Here is an 18,100-nt window from a genome sequence, read left to right on the forward strand (position 1 = left end):
TGTTCCTTATTTGTTTGATGATGTCGTGTAAATATTATGTGATCATCTCAACCCCTGAGACTCCAGGATGAACAAATCGAAGACAGGATCCCGTAAACCGAGTAAACGTAAGACAGGATGGCCTGACTGGCTGGGGAATTCTGGCAGATGAAACCCACAAAGTTAGCATGAGTGGACACCCCTCGGTTAAAGCCTTGCCCAGGGAAGGTCCGGCTATCGGCCTCGCCTTTCTTGCTCCCCAGATCTTTCCCGGAACCCCTTTGATGGGGGGTGGGGAATCTCCACCGGCCTCCAAGCATCGGACCTGGTGGCAACACCAGCCCTGCAGCTCAAAGCCTGCGACTCCGATCACCAACCCCAAAGCGCAGCCGTCAGAGGTGCTTCTGGGTGTGTGTGTGTCTCCCTCCTGCAGAGCCAAAGGCGAGGGCCCGGGGATTATGGGTAGGGAAGTCCACGCACAGGTGGGAGCAGGATGGGCAAAGACGTCCGCTCCCCGAGACTTGGGAGCCGCGTTCCCACATGGGAGTCAGGTCTGCACCCGCCCTCACGCACACACTCTTCAGGGCTTACATAACATCTGGAGGCCGGCCGAGAGGAACAGGTTTTATCAGCTGCGGTGATTGCAAAAAAAGCGAGTGTGCATTCCACAACTCCGAGAGCAACACTACGCGCCAGGAGGTGATCCTGCCCGGAGATCAGCTTTTGGCAACTGGAGGGGCAGGAAGGAAGGAAGGAAGGAAGGAAGGAAGGAAGGAAGGACGGCTCCTATGGAGACGAAGCTTCCCATGGACCCCCAACATGCCCTGCTCAATGAGGGGAAGGACGATGAGATGGTAAGGGCAGGGGGACCCTCCCCACGGTTCACCCCCAAAACTGCCCCCTGGATTCTGCTAGCCTGATGTTGCTCCCCCCCCCGGCTCCCCTGAGAGAAGCAGCTCCTCAAGGCCGGGGGCCGTTGTTTAGGGATGCTTGGGCACCCCCCTCTCCATAGCAGGAGGGCTGGCAGGTCTCTTTGTCAGGGGTTGGGTGGGGAGGGGGATGGCGAGGGGGAGGGAGAGGTTGGCAGAGTCTGGTCTCCTTGCCCTCCAGGCCTCTTCCCTTTATTTGGCCCGTGCAGGCTGCTCAACACTGGGGCAAATCCTTCACAAATGCCCCCCCCCCAAAAAGCTCCCCTCCCCACTTGCTGCATCAAGGCTCTTTTGGGTTCATAAAAATCCCTTTCTCACTCAATCAATCAGAATAGAGCTGGAAGGGACCTTGGAGGTCTTCTAGTCCAGCCCCCTGCTCAAGCAGGAGACCCTATACCATCTCAGACCAATGACTGTCCAGTCTCTTCTTAAAAACCTCCTGTGATGGAGCAGCCACAACTTCTGGTGGCAAGCTGTTCCATTGGTTAATTGTCTTCACTGTTAGGAAGTTTCTCCTTAATTCCAGGTTGCTTCTCTTCTTGATTACTTTCCATCCATTGTTTCTTGTCCTGCCTTCAGGCGCTTTGGAAAATTCTCCCCCACTGCTGCTGCTAGAAACTCCTTCTGGAGGAGAGCCTGCTCTGGAGTGGGGGGTCCATGGATGTATCCATGGGGGGTGGGGGGTTCTTTTCTTCTGCAACTGGAAGTTGTGGGTTTCCACAGCATAAGTTCTACTTCTCCTAGCTGAGTGACAGGAAGGACATAATTTGGAAAGAGGGGGCCTGCAGATAAGATCCAGACTGGTATATTGATACAGTACAAGAGATCCCCAGTAGCTCAGGAATGAACTGGGGGGGGGGGGGAGTCTTCAGTGCTCTCCAAACAGGGCTGTTTTCTTGTGGACATTTTCGGACCCAATTAGGTAACATCATCAGGGCTAGAAGGTAAAGGGGATTATGAGGAGGAGGAGGAGGAGGAGGAGGAGGAGGAGGAGGAGGAAAAGAATAGGGTCCTTGGTGTTCTCTGAGCTGGGTGGTTTTCTTGCAGACATTTCATTACCCAACTAGGTAACATCATCAGGGCTAGAAGGGAGGGGGGTTGCTGCCTAGTTACAGGTAGTTCTCAACTTACAACTGTTTGTTTAGCAACCCTTCAAAGTTACGATGGTACTGAAAAAAATGACCTACAACCAGTTTTCGGGCGTCCGATTATGGCCGCGTCCGCAGGGCCACCTGATCAGAATTGGGGTGCTTGGCCTCCATGGCTGCAGTGTCCCCCGCCACCTTCCGCCACCTCCCCAGGTAGCTTCTGACAAGGAAAGCCAATGGGGGGGGACTGGATTCATTTAACAGCCTTGTGGTACACTTAACAACTGCAATGATTCATTTAACAACCATGGCCAAAAAGATTGCAAAACCAGGTGCGACTCATTTAACAACTGCCTTGCTTAGTAACAGAAATTCTCATCCCACTTGTGATCATAAGTTGAGCATTAACTGTACGTACAGTAATTTGCCCTCTCAGTGTTGTTGTTGTTGTTGTTGTGTGTGTGTGTGTGTGCGTGTGTTGGTTCCTTCATTGGGCTGTTGCTTTACTGTTTGTTTGTTTTTATTGAAAAGTTTTATAAAAGTTACAATATAAACCCCAAAACCAACCCACCCTAAAGCCCCCCTCTCCCTCCCCCACTTCCCAGAGCTGAATACAGGGTTACAAATATAATAATCATAATCTAACTAACATTAACCAACTATATAAATAACCAAGTCCATAATGCGCTTTAACTCCCCTTTAACATAAATAATTAAAACATAAACAAATTAGTATCCTAATCATTAAACAATAGAATATCCATATTGTTAAACAATACTAATACTAAAAGTAATAGTATAATTAAAACTAATAAAAATTTCACTATAATAAACTATTAATACTAATAATACTCTAAAATTTACTCATAAGCTAAATGGAACTTTTTAGTCCCGTATTTATTCTGAATATAATCTATCCATCTTCTCCAAACCGAAATGTATCTTTCTTGTGAGTGATCCTTCAAATAGGCAGAAAGCCATTTCTGCTAAATTTGACACTTTAAGCGTCCATTCTTCTATAGTAGGCAAGCAATCCTTCTTCCAATATTGCCCTACTAATAACCTTGCAGCTGTTATCAAATTCAACATCAAGTTAGTTTCTTTAGTACCACAATCTGTAATAACACCCAACAAAAATAATTGTGGAGTGAACTTTATCTTTCTCTTGAAAATCTTTTGAATGTTCCACCAAATCTTAATCCAAAAAGCCTTTATATTTCTACAAGTCCACCAAATATGAAAATAAGTAGCATCCAAGCTACCACATCTCCAACATTTGGGCTGTAAATTAGGATACATACAAGACAACTTTTTAGGATCCAGATGCCATCTATAAAACATTTTGTAAAAATTTTCTCTTAAATTTTGGGCCTGGGTAAATTTTACATTTCTAACCCAAATTACCTCCCATATATCCAGTGGAATCGGTTCTTGAACATTTTGGGCCCACTTTACCATACAATCCATTTCCGAATCCATCTCTATTAAAGCATTATAAATTCTCTTTATATGTGCTCGATTTTGATCTTTAATCTGTTTTACCAAATTCTCATCCATTAATGTAATACCAACCTTTTGATCTAACTTCCACCTAACCAACAATTCGGTATACTGAAACCAAGACTGTACAATATTTTCTTGCTTTAACTCAGCTAACGATTTTAATTGCCAATCATTCCCTACCAATCTAAGTAATTCCTTATAAGAAATCCTATCCAAATTCTTGTAAGGAATTACTTAGATTGGTAGGGAATGATTGCCAATCATTCCCTACCAATCTAAGTAATTCCTTGTTGCTTTGCTGTTTGATTGTTTGTCTGAGTTGGGGATTCCTTGGTTAGGACATCCTTTATCGCTTGATTGTTTGCCAGGTGTTAATTCCTGCCAATCTGGGTGTTGTCAGCTCAGACCCGCAACGAAGCACTAAGCAACAGCCTAACCAAGAAGCAACGCAGCAGGGAACAGCACCCCTACTCCCAACGCTGACAGGCTCTGTCTCGGGAGGGTCTCCGCCATCCAGGCCGGGGATCTTGTCCCAAAGGTGCTTTTTCCCCCAAAAGGCAACTGGACTTTCTTGGTTTTCTTCTCATCCAAGAAGCTTCTTCAGCTGAAAAAAAAAGCTTCTTGGATGAGAGGTGAAACGTCTTCAGAGAAGAAACAAAGTCCAGTTGCCTTTTGGGACTGGCAGGGTACACCAGCTGACATCAACCTCCCCTCCAGTGGTGGGATTCAGATAGGCCAGGGGTAGGCAACCTTGGCTCTTTTATGACTCGTGGACTTCAACTCCCAGAATTCCTGAGCCAGCATGGGGGAACTATGGCCCCTTCATGACTGGCAGACTTCAACTCCCAGAATTCCTGAGCCGACATGGCTCAGCTTGGAAACTCTCCCTTTCCCCTCAGCATGGCTGGCTCAGGAATTCTGGGAGTTGAAGTCCACGAGTCATAAAAGAGCCAAGGTGGCCTACCCCTGAGATAGGTGAACAACCGGTTCTCTGTCTGGAAGCTGCTTCTGGAAGTCCATTCTGGGCCTGGGCAACACAAAATTAGTTACTGGTTCTGCCGAAGTGGTGTGAACTGGCTGAATCCCACCACGTCTCCCCTCCCTCTCCCCCCAGTGCTGAAGATGTTCCCTAGCAGGATAAGGAAACGTCTGCAAGGAAACAGCCAACTTCAGAGACCAACAAAGACCCCACAAACCGGCATTTTTTGCCCCCCCTTCCTGTAAACACGAATCTGCGGTGGATGGTCCGAAGCGGTAACACACCCTACTGCTTTCCTGAGGCACATCGATCATAGAATCCTAGGATGCGAAGGGACCTCGGAGGTCTTCTAGTCCAACCCCCTGCTCAAGGCAGGAGACCTTATATCATCCCACTCAAATGGTTGCGTAGTCTAGTTTTGAAAGCCTCCAGTGATGGTGCACCAACAACCTCAGGAGGCAAATTGTTCCATTGATTAATTGCTCTCACTGTCAGGAAATTTCTCCTTACTTCTAGATCGGATCTCTCTTTGATAAGACTCACCCGTTACTCTTTGTGGTGCCATCAGGTGCTCTGGCGAGTAAGTCAATCCCCTCTTCTCTGTGACAGCCCCTCAAGTCTTGGAAGACACGTCACCCCTAGTCCTTCTCTTCAGTAGGCTGGATACCAGGGTCCCCCAACTGGTCCTCACACAGCTTAGCCCCCAGAGCCCCAGATCAATCTTTGCTGCTCTTCTCTGCACTCTTTCCAATCTCTCAACATCTTTTTTGTATGGTGAACGGGATGTAGGATTCCACGTGTGGCCTCACCAGTGCTGTGTAAATCACAGTGTGGTATTAACACTCCACCTGATCTTGATATTGCCTCTCTTTTGATGCAGTTTAGGGCTGAGTTGGCTTTTTTTTTGGGGGGGGGGGAACTGCAGCAGACTGCTGGCTGAGCTGTAAGTGGCTGTCCACCAGGACTCCTAGGTCCCTCTCACAGTTTCTGCTATTGACCCACGTATGTCCTATTCCACACCTGTGCATTTGGTTTTTCCTGCCTAAATATAAAACCTTACTTTTCTCACCACTGAATCACATTTGACACAATAACAGAGTTGGGAGGGACCTTAGAGGTCTTCTAATCCAACCCCCTGCTCAAGCAGAAGATCCTATGCCAGTGATGGTGAATCTTTTAGAGACTGAGTGCCCAAACTGCAACTCAAAACCCACTTATGTATCATCAGGTGCCGGGTGGGCGTGGCCCATTGGGTGGGTGTGGCTGCGGTGGTAACGGCAGACTGGGTGGGACTAAAAAGTTCAATCAATCAATTCCAAATTTGCGAGATCTTTTTTTTCCAGCGAGAAGTTGAAATTGATTGATTGATTGAACCTTTTTTTTTTTTGCACACGGCGGCGGAGGCCTAAAGTGAAAAGGTTTTATAAAACCCAGCTGAAGGCCTAGGACTGGGGCGACGGCACGCGTGCCCACAGAGAGGGCTCTGCGTGCCACCTGTGGCACGCATGCCATAGGTTTGCCACCACAGCCCTATACCATTTCAGACAAATGGCTGTCCAGTCTCTTCTTAAAGACTTCCAGTGTTGGAGCATTCACTGCTTCTGGAGGCAGGTGGTTCCACTGGTTAATTGTCCTCACTGCCAGGAAATTCCTCCTTAGTTCCAGGTTGCTTCTCTCCTTGATGAGTTTCCATCCGTCGCTTCTTGTCCTGCCTTCAGGGGCTTTGGAGAATAGCTTGACTCCCTCTTCTTTGTGGATATTTGTGGATATGTATTTTGTTGGATAGGGCCCAGTGTTCAAGTCTGTCGTGATCCTTCTGGATCTTGAGCTCGTCTTCTAAAATGTAGGGTGTTGTCAACTCAGACACACCATTAAGCACTAAGCACTAAGCAACAGTCTTATCAAGGAACAACCAAGCAACAACCTATTCCCACCAGCTTAGTGTCATCTGCAAATTTGATGAGTTCCCCTTCAATTCCCTCATCTAAGTCATTGATGAAGAGGTTGAAGAGTCCTGGGCCTAAGATGGAGCCTTGTGGTAACCCACTGCTTCCTTCCTTCCATGTGGATGTAGTACCATTAAGGATGGTTGTACATTAATGTAGTACAGGGGTCTTCAAACTTGGCCCTTTGATGACTTGTGGACTTCAACTCCCAGAATTCCTCAGCCAGGCACGTGTGCCTGGCTGAGGAATTCTGGGAGTTGAAGTCCACAAGTCATCAAAGGGCCAAGTTTGAAGACCCCTGATGTAGTACATTAAGTCATCTCTTGTTGTTACGGCAGAGTTCCATTTTTGTATAATGTCCCAGGGAAAAAAGGAAGCAGTTTGACTATTATCTCCTGTCTTAGAAAGGAGCTCCTGAGCATAGCGAGAGTACAAACTAGTAGTAGCAAATATTGAGCAAGCAAAAGTGCTTCTGGGGAAATCTCTTCTCTGTTTCAGTTGTAATCAGGCTGGTTACAAAGAGCGTCAGGACAAGAGGCTGGTGGAAAGTTTTGCTACTGGGCAGTGCAAGTCTGACCCATTTATTTTGGTCTTTCTTTGAGCTTTCCCCGTAATCTTCCTCTTCCATCTTCGCTTCTTGCTCCTTAATTATAGATTAGTTTATTCTCTTGGTCTGGAGGTCCTGCCCCGGAATGCCACTGGACGGGTCGCCGTCTGCTTGACCTGCCTTGGCAGGCCCATCGCAGAGCCTCGGCGGACGGAGTTACTCCGGGGTCCCCCTTGAGTGGAGAGGCCGGACCCCGCCTGGTCCCTGTGTGGCCGGGTGGGAAGGGAGAGAAGAGGGGAAATCAACGAAGGGGGTACTCAGGTAGTCCTCGACATAGAGAAGAGGCTAGACAGTCACTTGTCTGATATGGTCTAGGGTCAGCCATAGATTCAGAACATCCAGATTCAGCCATAGTTTCATTCCATACAGCATTAACCTTGTGAACTCGCAAGCTTCCTCCTTCCGTTAGATATTCAAGATGGACAGTATTTCATATTTATTTGTTTCGTACATGTAGGGGTGTGGGTCTATACATATGTTATACATAGTATGTTTAAGTGTGTGTCATGTACGTGTTTCACTTTGAGAGTGGGCAACTAAATTTCATTTTTGATGTGTGCCGTTGTGCCCACAGTAAAAAAATGACAATAAAGTCTATCTTAACTTGTCTTATCTTATCTCTTGCTCAAACAGGGGGCTGGACTAGAATACCTCCAAGGTCCCTTCCAGCTCTCTTCTCTTCTCTTCTCTTCTCTTCTCTTCTCTTCTCTTCTCTTCTCTTCTCTTCTCTTCTTTTTCCTTTTCTCCTATTCTGTTCTGTTCTGTTCTGTTCCGTTCCGTTCCGTTCCGTTCCGTTCCGTTCCGTTCCATTCCATTCCATTCTATTCTATTCTATTCTATTCTATTCTATTCTATTCTATTCCATATTTTCTATTCTATTCTATTCTGTTCTGTTCTGTTCTGTTCTGTTCTGTTCTGTTCTGTTCTGTTCTGTTCTATTCTATTCTATTCTATTCTATTCCGTTCCATATTTTCTATTCTATTCTATTCTATTCTATTCTATTCTATTCTATTCTATTCTATTCTATTCTATTCTATTCTATTCTTATTCTTATTTCTATTCTAGTCTATTCTCTATTCTATTCTACTCGTTATTCTATTCTGTTCCTGTTGCTAAGCAAGGCAACTGTTAAGTGAGTTTTGCCCCATTTTACAATCTTTCTTGCCACGGTTGTTAAGTGAATCACTGCAGTTAGTCATACGGCTGTTAAGTGAATCCGGCGTCCCCCTCCACTGGCTTTGCTGGTCAGAAAGTGGCCAAAGCGGATCACGTGACAACAGGAATGCTGCAGCCGTCATAAATAGGAACCGGCTGCCAAGTGTCCGAATTTTGACCCCCTGAGCAGGGGGAGGATGCAACGGCCGTTAAGTGGGAAGAAGACGGCCCTGAGTCGCTTTTTCCTGTGACTGTGGTAACTTGGTGAGGTCACTAAATGGACTGTTGTAAGTCGAGGACTGCCTGTGCAGAAGAGAAAAGGTCCCTCCTAAAGAGTGCCAGGGAGGAAGCCTTTCAGAAATGCCGCCCCTCAAAAGGCAGGGAGGCTGCGCTGTGCCAGGCCAGGCTGGCAGACCCGGGGCCTCCCTTGGCCTCTCTTTCCCTGCCCAGTCGGAGCCAGGCTGGCAAGGGCTGCCAGGGTCAGGCCAGGGCTCGGGCCCTCAGAGGGGCCAGAAGAAGCCCTGGGGCAGGACCCACTTTACGAGAGGGCACCGCGTGACCCTCTTGGGCCCAGTTTATCTGAACAGCGCTGGGGGGGGAGAAGCCCCGAGAGCCTGCCCACTTCAGGAGGGCACAAGCAACCTTTTATCTAGTTGCATAACAAATGCTGACAGTTGTGATGTCAATTGCTAATCCTCACATAAATTAGATTGACACTTTATATGGAGATTATGCCATTAATAAAAAGGCGCTGAAGCTTTTGCATTTGGCTATTTCCTGGTTCCCATGTAAAAATAGAAGTGAGGATTTAAGCTTCAGAAACCGTGGGCGCTCCATCATCCCTGGACGGTTTTAAGAAGAGGCCATACAGTCACTTGTCTGAAATGGCATAGGGCAGGGGTAGGCAACCTTGGTTCTTTTATGACTCGTGGACTTCAACTCCCAGAATTCCTGAGCCAGTCATGCTGAGGTTTCCAAGCTGAGCCATGCTGGCTGAAGAACTCTGGGAGTTGAAGTCCACAAGTCATGAAGGGACCATAGTTCCTCCATGCTGGCTGAGGAATTCTGGGAGTTGAAGTCCGCAAGTCATGAAGGGGCCATAGTTCCCCCATGCTGGCTGAGGAATTCTGGGAGTTGAAGTCCAGAAGCCATGAAGGGGCCATAGTTCCCCCATGATGGCTCAGGAATTCTGGGAGTTGAAGTCCACGAGTCATGAAGGGACCATAGTTCCTCCATGCTGGCTGAGGAATTCTGGGAGTTGAAGTCCGCAAGTCATGAAGGGGCCATAGTTCCCCCATGTTGGCTGAGGAATTCTGGGAGTTGAAGTCCATGAGTCATGAAGGGGCCATAGTTCCCCCATGCTGGCTCAGGAATTCTGGGAGTTGAAGTCCACGAGTCATAAAAAACCCAAGGTTGCCTACCCCTGGTATAGGAAAAGGGAGCGGCCGGCCAAATTCGGGGAAAGGGCTTGGGCCCGACCACCGCAGAGCCTTGACCTAGAGAGAGAGGAGCCTTGGCCAGCCTGAGATGGTATAGGTTCTCCTGCTGGAGCAGGGGGCTGGACTAGAAGACCTCCAAGGTCCCTTCCAGCTCTATTCTATTATCATTAAGCTAACCGGGGAGCCAGCATCGGCAAATACCTCAGCAAGCTCTTAAGGAGACTGTAGAAAGTCCTTGAGTTACAACCACAAGGGAATCACTCAATCACAGTCATAACTTGTGATGGTTGTAAAGCGGATCACCGTGTGACTGGATCCAATTTTAGGACCTTTTTTGTGGCAGGTGTAAGTGAATTCGGGGGTTGTAAAATGAACGCAGGGCATTGTTCGCGATGGGGTGCTTTTTTTGCAAAACATTGTAAATTGTGCCCACGTGACCACGGGGTGTTGCAGGGGAAGGGGCTGTGGGGGGGGTCTGGACACCAGAACTTTGAAACCGTGGTCATAGATCTCTTTTTCGTGTTCCGTTACAACGTAGGTTGTAAGCAACCGGACATAACTTGAGAAGAGCCTGAATTTGTGTTCAGGGGGCCTGGCTAGCTTGGAGATCTTGGCTGGTTTTACTCCTTCAAGCGTCACTCAGATCGTAGCAACTTGAACTGTCTGGCTGGAAGAAAGAAGGGGGTGGGCTGCCCCATGGGGGGGGGGGAGGCAGCGAGGCGGAGGGATTCCTGAGCCCCAGAAATGCAAGTGGGAGAAGTCAGACGGTCCAGCATTTGGCTTCTCCCTGCCTTTTTTGGCAAGCCTGATCTTGGCTTTCTTTAGAAGCGGGGTCTCCACCCTGGGCCACTTTAAGACTTGTGGACTTCAACTCCCAGAATTCCCCAGCCAGCGCATGCTGGCTGGGGAATTCTGGGAGTTGAAGTCCACAAGTCTTAAAGTGGCCCAGGGTGGAGACCCCTGCTTTAGAAGCAGGCTTGCTGTGGAAGAACCTGACCCTCCTCCGTGTATCTTTGGTCTTCGGGACGGGGACACTCCGCAAGGTCTCCAATTTCTAGGCCTGCCTCTCCCGGCCCATTGTAGTTTAGCTGGTGCTCTTTATTTGCTTTATTTGAAGTTGTTCTTAAATATGCTTTTCTCCTGAAAGGTTGACCTATCTACAATCCTGTTTGCAAAAAAGTCCAGTACTTTTTTTTTTAATCTTTCCTTTTGCCTCCTCTGCCTCGCTGAGATCCCGCCCATGTTTGCTTTTGAATATTCTCCTTTCCCTGTGGTTACTCTTCACTTCTTGGAAAGAGTGCTTGTTCCCTCTTTCTTGTGAGCTCATATGCTACAAAAACTCTCCTGTCTGTTTGTCTGTTTGTAACCTTCAGCTGGGCAAAACAGTGCGCAATAGGGCAGCAGTTTTTGAACCAACTGGACTTTAAGTTAGCTAATTTACAGAATGTATCCACTGATTGGTTCAAAATTGGGAAAGGAGTTTGGCAAGGCTGTATACTGTCGCCCTGCCTATTTAACTTATATGCAGAGCACATGATGAGAAAGGCAGGGCTAGCTGAATCAAAAGTTGGAATTAAGATTGCCGGGAGAAATATCAACAACTTAAGATATGCAGACGATACCACTCTAATGGCTGAAAGTGAACTAAAGAGCCTCTTGATGCGGGTGAAGAAGGACAGTGCAAAAGTTGGCTTGAAACTCAACATTAAGAAAACCAAAATCGTGGCATCCGGCCCTCTCAATTCCTGGCAAATAGATGGGGAAGAAATGGAGGTAGTGACAGATTTTATCTTCCTGGGCTCCAAGATCACTGCAGATGGGGACTGCAGCCAAGAAATTAAAAGACGCTTGCTCCTGGGGAGGAAAGCCATGGCAAATCTAGACAGCCTACTAAAAAGCAGAGACGTCACCCTGCCAACAAAAGTGCGTATAGTCAAGCCCATGGTTTTCCCAGTTGCAATGGATGGCTGTGAAAGTTGGACTGAGCGCCAAAGAATTGAGGCCTTTGAACTCTGGTGCTGGAGAAGACTCCACCGAGTCCCCTGGACTGCAAGGTGATCCAACCGGTCAGTCCTGGAGGAGATCAACCCCGACTGCTCTTTAGAAGGCCAGATCCTGAAGCTGAAACTGAAGTACTTTGGCCACCTAATGAGAAGGAAGGACTCCCTGGAGAAGAGCCTGATGCTGGGAAAGATGGAGGGCAAGAGAAGAAGGGGACGACAGAGAAGGAGGGGGCTGGATGGAGTCCCTGAAGCAGGAGGCGTGAGCTTCAATGGACTCCAGAAGATGGTAGAGGACAGGAAGGCCTGGAGGAACGTTGTCCATGGGGTCGCGATGGGTCGGAACTAACAACAACAAACCTTCAGCTGAGAAAAACAGTGCATAACAGGACAGCAATCTTTGAACCAATTGTACTTTAAGTTAGCTAATTTACAGAATGTATCCAAAATTTGGGACTTGTTATTCCCCTGGGGCTGAAATTTGGGGAAACCATGGCTCTTACTACCACAGTCAGCTCTGGTTATGTGTTGTCATTTCCGGTGCTCACTGACAGCTTCCCATCAGCCAAAATCCATGTGAAAGTCCAAGCTGGGGAAGGGAACGAGGAGGTGCATGAATTATGATGAGGGTGTGCATGGGTGCGCAAGAGGTGCGAGGCAGACGAGGGTGTGAGGTGGTGCATCAAAGGTGTGGTGAGTGTCACAGGAAATTCATAAGGGTGCTGCACAGGTTGGAGAAGCAGTGGGAGGATGGGGGTCAGGGCGGGAAAAACTAAAGAAGAGCAACTACGATGAACAAAGGCCTGGAGAACGGTTGCAGGAATTGGGTGCGGCTAGTCTAGAGAAAAGAAGGATTGTTCAAATAAACCAGAACTAAACCGAACCGAACACAAGAAGGCCTAGCAATATATTACAATTAATCATGTAATCAACGAGTGTCCAAAGTCCGCCTAGTGTTTCAGACAGTATAACAAAACCTCCCTCCTTTCAGAGAGACTGAATCATACTGACAGGACAATACAAATTTAATTTTATGTGTTGGCCTGTGGCTGTAATAATAAACTGATTGATGGAAGGATTAGCGGTGACATGATGGCAGCCTTCCAGTATTTGTGGGGCTGCCACAAAGAAGGGGGGGGAGGGGTCAACTTGTTTTTCCAAAGCACCAGAAGGCAGGACGAGAAACAACATTTGGAAACTAATCAAGGGGAGAAGCAGCCTGAAATTAAGGAGAACAACTGAGGACAATTAATCAGTGGAACAGCTTGCCTCTAGAAATTATGGGTGCTCCAACACTGAAGGCTTTCAAGAAGAGACTGGACAGCCACTGGTCTGAAATGGTCTAGGGCAGGGGTAGGCAACCTTGGCTCTTTTATGACTCGTGGACTTCAACTCCCAGAATTCCTGAGCCAGCATAGCTGGCTCAGGAATTCTGGGAGTTGAAGTCCACGAGTCATAAAAGAGCCAAGGTTGCCTACTCCTGGTATAGAGTCTCCTGCTTGAGCCAGGGGGTTGGCCTCCAAGACCTCCAAGGTCCCTTCCAGCTCTATTCTGATTGATTGATTGATTGATTGATTGATTGATTGATTGATTGAGGGTGCTCAGGGCTGTGCTAGGGAATGTGTACAGATGGGGGAAATTTACCAGAGCTAGTTGTGTCCTCCCCTGCCAGTGTCCCCATTGACTTTCTCTCTGCCAACTTCCCACAAGGAAAACTCAATGGGGAAGCCAGCAGGAAGTCAGAAGCCATTCCTGCTTCCCCTTCCTGTGGCCACCCTGTGGATCTGTTTGGGTAAGGAACTACCTCTGAAAGGACGACCCAAAGGACCAGGGGTTATCTAGCTTTCCTCCATTTCTCTGAGATCTCTTTCTTGCCCGGTGGCAAAAGTCTTGCTGCCGGAGGCGTTTGGATTCTGGCTTTGCAGCAGCCATAAAGGTTTGGCTCAAAGCCAATCCCGCCTCTTCGCTTAATGGAGGATATACTCTTCAATTGGAGTAATTATCTCTTCCGGCGTCCACTGGTTGACTGAGGGGCCTTTCTCCCTCTCTTCCTGGCTCCTGTGAGATTCTGAACTGGGGAGTCGGGCGATGCCACGGGCACAGCTGCCTTCCGGTTCCTTGGAGCCTCCGTCGCTTGCAAAGGAAGACTTTGCGAAACCCCCTCCGCCTCTTTCTGCACTGGGGGGGGTTGATCCCATTCGGATCTCCAGGGGATTCTACGCTCCTCTGTTTCTCCCTCCCGATTGCCCATCCATAGCGCTGCCTCCTCTCCTGGACCTGGTGCTAATTTGTCCTAGATGTCTCTGGAGAGTCTCCATCATCCAGATCAGTGATGGCGAACCTTTTAGAGGTTGAGTGCCCAAAAACCGCCCCACCCCCAGCCCCCCCGCTCTGCCCCCGCTCCACCCTCTGCCCACCCTGCCCTGCCCCGCCCCACCCCGCCCACCCATAGGGCCACCCACCGCCTCCACAGCCTGCCGCAGATCGCCCAGGCGGCCCTGCAGTGGCATAGCTCCCACGCCCTCCATCCATACCCCACAGCATCATGTGCGCAATGGGGTGTGAGGGTGGAGTCTTGTCCCTGCTGCCCGGCTGCCATGACCTTGGCTGTGCTGCTCCATGCGGCCCATTCCCATGGGTGACTCTCCCCTGGGGGGGCTGCTTGTGAGGAGGAGGTCATGGGGGGAGGTGGGGTTGGGGCAACAGTACGCATGCCCACAGAGAGGGCTCTGAGCGCCGCCTCTGGCACGCGTGCCATAGGTTCGCCACCACTGATCCGGATCATGGTTGTCCCAAAGGTGCTTTTTTCTGAAAGGTAACTGGACTTTCTTGGGGTTTTTTTCCTTGAAAAAGTTTCGCTTCTCATCCAAGAAGCTTCCTCTGGCTTCGAGTGCGGGGGGCTGTGCGCTTCCTCCTGACGTCCTGCCCGAAACTCTCCCTTGTAGTGTCCACCCAGAGGTCCTGACCCTGTCCCTGGCCGGCTCTCTCGGCCCATCTTAGCTTAGTCAGAGCTGACTGCAGTTTGTTTGCTTTCAGCTCCATTGTTCTTTAGATGCGCTTTTCTCCAGAAATGTTTGTCGAAATACAATCCTTTCGGCAAAAGTTTCCAGGATTTGATTTGTTTTTAAATCTTTCTGTTCACTCTTTGGGCCTGCCGTCAGTAACCTCCCTCCCTCTTGGGCTTCCCGGCTGCACCCAGGCCTGGAGGCTGCTTGGGCCCCTCTTCTGGAGGCCACCCCCCCCAAGCCCACCCTAGACACGCAGTCTTGATCTCTTGGTGCTGAAGCAGGAATTGTGTGTCCTTGCTCAGCTGACAAACACATAGAAAATAGAATAATGAGTTGGAGGGAACCTTGGAGGTCTTCTAGCCCAAACCCATGCTCAAGCAGGAGACTCTAGACCAGGGGTAGGCAACCTTGGCTCTTTTAGGACTCGTGGACTTCAACTCCCAGAATTCCTGAGCCACCCTGGCTCAGCTTGGAAACCTTTCCCTTTCCCCTCAGCATGGCTGGCTCAGGAATTCTGGGAGTTGAAGTCCAGGAGTCCTAAAAGAGCCAAGGTTGCCTAGCCCTGCCCTAGACCAGCGTGGGGGAACTATGGCCCCCCTCATGATTTGCAGACTTCAACTCCCAGAATTCCTCAGCCAGCATGGGGGAACTAGGGCCCCCTCATGACTCGCGGACTTCAACTCCCAGAATTCCTGAGCCAGCCTGGTTCAGCTTGGAAATCTCCCCCTTTCCCCTCAGCATGGCTGGCTCAGGAATTCTGGGAGTTGAAGTCCACGAGTCCTAAAAGAGCCAAGGTTGCCTACCCCTGCCCTATGCCATTTCAGACAAATGGCTGCCCAGTCTCCTTTTGAAAGCCTCCAGTGATGGAAGACGCTTCTTCTTCTTCCTGCTTATTGCTGAGGTGGAGCAGATTCCTGCCTCTGAAACGCTGTGATTTCTGTGCAGTGATTTGTCTCCTGCTGCAGCTGCTCCTGTCCAAAGCCTCCCTCCGAAGCAAGGGGTCAGCCTGCCTGCCCCACACTTACCCCACCTACGCAACCAGGGGAGACGCAATCAATCCTCTTTATGCAGACAGCCTTCAAGGTGTTCCTGGACTCTCTTGTTCTAACAAACTCAAACTCTCTTAACGTTCAAGAAATTGTTTTTTTTTTAAATGGAGTGATTGATTATTAAGTCACTAATTATCCAACCCATCATTACAATCTCATAAATAACCTTGAATCTGATGGATAGGAAACACTGGCTGTCAAAAGGGTGCCCTGTGTTTGAGAGATTTTTCAGGATAGATAAGGTTACACACCCACCTGCGTTGATCTGTATTAATGTTATCTGCCCACGGATCTCTTTTAATGCTTATTTATGTACTTATTAGATTGATTAGCTTCACCTTCCACCTGCAGCAGGAGACAAACAGCTGCTGTGCTTGAAATGGCCTGTGGAGATTCTCTCTCCTCCGGGTCCAGGGTTGTCCCAAAGGGGCTTTTTTCAAGAGCAACTGGACTTTCTTTGTTTTTCCTTGAAAAATGTTTCGCTTCTCATCCAAGAAGCTTCTTCTTTTCTGACACTCAGCTAGAACTGAAAAAGCTTCTTGGGTGAGAAGCGAAACGTCTTCAAGGAAAAACAAAGGAAGTCCAGTTGCTCTTGAAAAAAGCCCCTTTGGGACAACCCTGGACCCGGAGGAGAGAGAATCTCCACGGGCCATTTCAAGCACAGCAGCTGTTTTAATATTGAAGTATAGCGAGAATATGTGTTTTTTTTTCTTTGTGTGTATGTTTTTTTCTTTTCTTTTCCTATTTGTGGTTTTTGTTTTGGAATGAGATGGAATTAATAATTGGAGAATTATAGTTGAATAGAAATATAGTTGAGAAATGTAGGAATTTAGTGTTGGAGCTAATATCTTTAAATAAGAGAAATTTGGGGGCCCTGAAATGGTTAAATAATTAGGCTAGCTTAAACTTAAATATTTGGAAAAATTAATAAAGTTTAAAACAGGATCTTTGGGATAGATAAGGAGCTTTCGTAAAAGATTATTGACTAATGAAATTTATATCTGGCAATATACTTAATGAAAATCTGTCTTAGAAATGTACTAATGAAATTCCAATAACTTAAATAGGAGCGTTGATTTTGATTTAAGCATTTAATTTATATATAGCGATATATTAATGAATGAATTGGCTATAGGATTGTATTAATTTGATTATTATATTGATATTGAGCGGTTGAAAGTTTTTATTGATTAGGGAAATTTATATTTAGATATATTAATGAATGAATTTATCTGAATGTTATTGATTATAATATTCTACATAGATAGAGAGGGAAGTTTTAAGAAATATTGTGTGAATTGTATACATATAATGTTATTGTTTTCTTTTTGTAATTGACCACCATATCTCCACGCGGGTTCTTAAGCTTCTGTTGGTGTAAAATGGAAAATAATAAAAATTGTTTATAAAAAAAACAAAAAAGTCCCTTTGGGTGTTGCTGTGCTGACCACTTTCCGGTACATAAAATCCAAAACTAATCAACCAGCCAGGATTCACAAAAAGCACTAAGCCTCTAATTCTGGCCTGTGACCGTAATGAAAGATGGATTGATTGATTAAGCCCCATAAAAGCCTAACTGAGGTGCGCAAGAGTCTTGAGTCTTTCACTGACCTGGCCAAGCCGGTTGGGTGGCTGTATCAATTGCTCGCCTGATCTTCAATTACCTCTTCCAGGATCCTTGGGTGAATTAAGCTACTGAGTGGTATCTGAGGTCAGTTGGCTCATAACAATTGCCTAAAATCGTCATGTTCCTTGGCAATCATTGTTAGCAAATAGCGTGGCCAGTTTCTGGCTTGTTTTGCACCCAGCACACCCCCCGTTGCAAATTGGAGCTGACTCATCTGTGGTTCAGCTCAGCTAGCAAGGAAGCGGCCCCAGGTTTATTTACTGGACAGCAGCAAAGGCCACAACAGCTTCACACCATCCACCTTGAATTGCTTGTGACGCAGGGCTGGACATGCCCAAAAGCTCAGGTCAAGGTTCATGCCACAGGAACAGGAAACAACCTCAAACACAAAAGCCCAAGAAGGTATAAAAACCCACCACTCCCAGCTACATGGGGTCAGTTTTCCCAGAGTCCCATTTCTGTCTGGCTCTGCTCTTCAATCAACTACAACATTCTTTCTAAAGCAGTCTCCATTTTGTTTATTCCCGGCTTGGACTGGACCCTGAAGATGATTTTTCTTTCAACGCCTCTGTTGACTCCGCCCCGGGATCTGCTATCTGTTGTCCTACAGGTTGATTATTTTGAAAAGAGCTGAGTTTTTACAAGGACTGAGCCTTCACGCAGACTGAGTGGGGAGGGCTCTCTTCACGGCAGTCTCTTTCCTTCCAGGAGATATTTGGCTACAAGACCCACGGCTTCCGGAGGGCCCTGTGCCTGGCTGGCTACGTCCTGTCCTGCGGAGGCCTCCTGC

At 47.7% G+C, this 18,100-nt stretch overlaps 1 protein-coding gene across 1 annotated transcript in view; it reads left to right on the forward strand.

Annotated features, from left to right (window-relative positions):
- The first annotated feature begins 767 nt into the window (after positions 1-767).
- Positions 768-18,100, forward strand: part of LOC107299368 (probable cation-transporting ATPase 13A5) — a 44,959-nt gene continuing 27,626 nt past the window's right edge. The window contains exons 1-2 of the mRNA XM_029286760.1: positions 768-833; positions 18,019-18,100. The exon at positions 18,019-18,100 is cut by the window's right edge and continues 92 nt beyond it. Of these exons, the coding sequence (XP_029142593.1) occupies positions 768-833; positions 18,019-18,100 (148 nt within the window). The remainder of the gene's footprint in view (positions 834-18,018) is intronic.

Source organism: Protobothrops mucrosquamatus, unplaced genomic scaffold (genome assembly GCF_001527695.2).
Source record: "Protobothrops mucrosquamatus isolate PMUCROS unplaced genomic scaffold, P.Mucros_1.0 scaffold4836, whole genome shotgun sequence".
NCBI lineage: Eukaryota > Metazoa > Chordata > Lepidosauria > Squamata > Viperidae > Protobothrops > Protobothrops mucrosquamatus.